The following is a 2,384-nucleotide window of genomic DNA, read 5'->3' as shown; positions in this document are numbered from 1 at the left end:
TTCGCCCAAGACAATACCTAGTGAGCCCATCATCACCATCTCTCTCACCCATAGGGTCAGTCGTTTTTAATCCTATCTTTTTGTTCGGCCAAGCTAAACGATCGTTGTGTATTTTGTGGGTTATAAGCACGTTGTAAGCGATACGAATGCTGCCGACTCGGCGGAACTTATAACCAACGCCGTGAATTGCCGCTGCGATGCACTTGTAATCAACGGCGCCAATTGCCGTTGCGGTAGATGTCTTTGTAGTACCAACACAACGTTGGTAAGCATCAGACCTCTTCTTCTCTCACTTCACAATTTTCTTTCTCGCGCTCAACCACCCAGCCATTCAGCTGCTTCATGCGTCTATCTATCGTCTTTGCGGTGATCGCTGCTACCTTCCTGGCTACCAGTCATGCTACCGTGGCCGACCAACGGTTTTTGAGGACCAACCACGCCCACCGTACGACTGCTGCCGACTTCGAAGAAAGAACCATCCCCAAGAGTGACCTGAAAGCGTTGGTTCGCCGTTTTGACCTCGACTGGGGATTATTCAAGGTCAATCCAGCATCTGTCCTACGAGGTATGAGTGCCACAAAATATCAGGAGTACCAGCAAGCATTCAACGCACTGCAGAAGCTGCACAAAGCGAAAGGATATGGTCGTATCAAACCAGCCGGAAGTTAAGCAGTGGAAGAGTGTCAAGTTCAAAACAAGCAACATGTGTCTCGTGAAAGATATCACTTTCGGTTGTTAGTCAAATACCAATACGAATATCTCTTATCGCGTTGTTTGTCGTACGTTTCTTGTGAGTTTACCGACAAAGAAATGATTAACGAGGTCAATACCTTATTAATAGTATGTTGGGTGCTTTACCAAGTGTGCACCGCAGCACCGTACAGATGCAGTCCAATGGCCTTTCGGTTAGATCGCAACGAGTACAGATTTACTAATTAGCTGAACTACGCAATAGTGGGGGCTCTTTACGCAAGTTTAAGTCGATCATGCGCGTACTTTACGACGCATAGCTCGGTTTCGGCGTAGGTTATATATATGTATATATTACTGAGAAAGGTTAATCACATGGATGACTGAGCTATGAATCGCATGTTCATCAATGGTGTATGTGGCCAAATATCTTGCGGCTCCTACAGTTCAAAGTCACACTTTGCTCTGACAGTTAGCAAAAGGAAAACAATCATCTAAGTTACGAAGGCTGGGACTTCTTTTGTCGACACATCTCGTGCGCTTGCAGGGCAGCCGCAACACCTCTATGAACATAATAGATAGACTACATCCGCGGGTCCGAGATCTACACGTATGGCTGCAGCTGCGCGCAGTACCAGGAGTAGTTAGCCGTCTAATTGTTACTGAAACAATCTTTTTCCAGGCTGGTTTGTCGATTTAACAAAAATAATTGTTCAACTTAATTAACACTGTAAGAGAAAGGTGCATTCCCAACCAGGTTTTCTGATTTACTTTCACCAAGCAACATGGTTCACCTAGCTAAAGAGGATCTCACAAGGCTTGACACCGCTCCTCCAGTTTGGTGTTGAGTCCAAGACGTAGCTCTTTCGCGAAAATGCACACTAAGGTGGAAAGCTCTTAGCACATAGATCACAATATGCCCTCTAGATGTTTTCAGAACACAATGTAGACCATCAATTAGGCTACAAGAACTCGGCTCTATACCATAAACAGGTGGGAAATCTACCTTGCTTGTTACAAAACAACAAAAAGCTTTGGAAAGAGAAATAATGGTTTGTGAAATCGAAGTTATAAAATCGAGCTAGTTGATATGAAGTTACCATAGAAGTTCTCTGTTGGGACGCATTGCGAGTACCTATCATTTATAATACGTTAGTATCGGCATACGGCGTCAGTGGTGCCGCTTGTCAGCTCGTTGTAGTTCGCACTAACCCCACAGCTCGGCAACAACCAAGTCCTTGACGGGTTGGCATTGGAAATACCTGGGATTCACGAGTATCCTGGTATACAGGAGAGCTTAGTCGCGGGCTCGGTGCATCCAAAGATGACGGCGCCGACGTTGACACTGGCTTCTCCATGGAAGCTGGAGTGTCCGTGGCTGCATTTAATTGACGCATGGTCGCATACTTATCAGATGCAGTTGATGGCTTGTTGACGAAGAAATTAGTGCCAAGGTACCACCAAGTCAGTGTTAGAATCGACAGTATTTTCAGAAACCCATATGTTGTCGAACTTCGAAAAGGCATGGGTAGATACGAAAGCACCAGTAATTCTGCCTCTGCTGCAGTGTCGACTTGCATCCTCCGAAGTAGAATTTTCAGCTTCCACGCCCGCCATCGTCTCTGTCGCAGCTCCGCCGCGACAAAACCGGATATAATACTTAACTTCGTCTTTGCAAGCTAGTATTAAGACAC

General features: G+C 45.7%; 2 protein-coding genes across 2 annotated transcripts; one reads left to right on the top strand and one right to left on the bottom strand.

Annotated features, from left to right (window-relative positions):
* Positions 1-342: 342 nt before the first annotated feature.
* On the top strand, positions 343-669 carry PPTG_15288 (hypothetical protein; the record flags this gene model as incomplete). The annotated part of the gene is made up of 1 exon (XM_008912339.1): positions 343-669. The coding sequence occupies one exon, from the start codon at positions 343-345 to the stop codon at positions 667-669; it is 327 nt and encodes a 108-aa protein (XP_008910587.1).
* Positions 670-1,096: 427 nt separating this feature from the next.
* Positions 1,097-2,087, bottom strand: PPTG_23668 (hypothetical protein; the record flags this gene model as incomplete). Its single annotated transcript, XM_008912338.1, has 4 exons — positions 1,097-1,130; positions 1,505-1,571; positions 1,791-1,825; positions 1,903-2,087. 4 exons carry the CDS (start codon positions 2,085-2,087, stop codon positions 1,097-1,099), a joined length of 321 nt encoding a protein of 106 aa, XP_008910586.1.
* Between the last annotated feature and the right edge of the window lie 297 nt (positions 2,088-2,384).

This window comes from Phytophthora parasitica, assembly GCF_000247585.1.
Source record: "Phytophthora parasitica INRA-310 unplaced genomic scaffold supercont2.46, whole genome shotgun sequence".
Lineage (NCBI taxonomy): Eukaryota > Oomycota > Peronosporomycetes > Peronosporales > Peronosporaceae > Phytophthora > Phytophthora nicotianae.
Note: the sequence above shows the minus strand (reverse complement) of the source record. Positions and strands in the feature narration are given on the sequence as shown.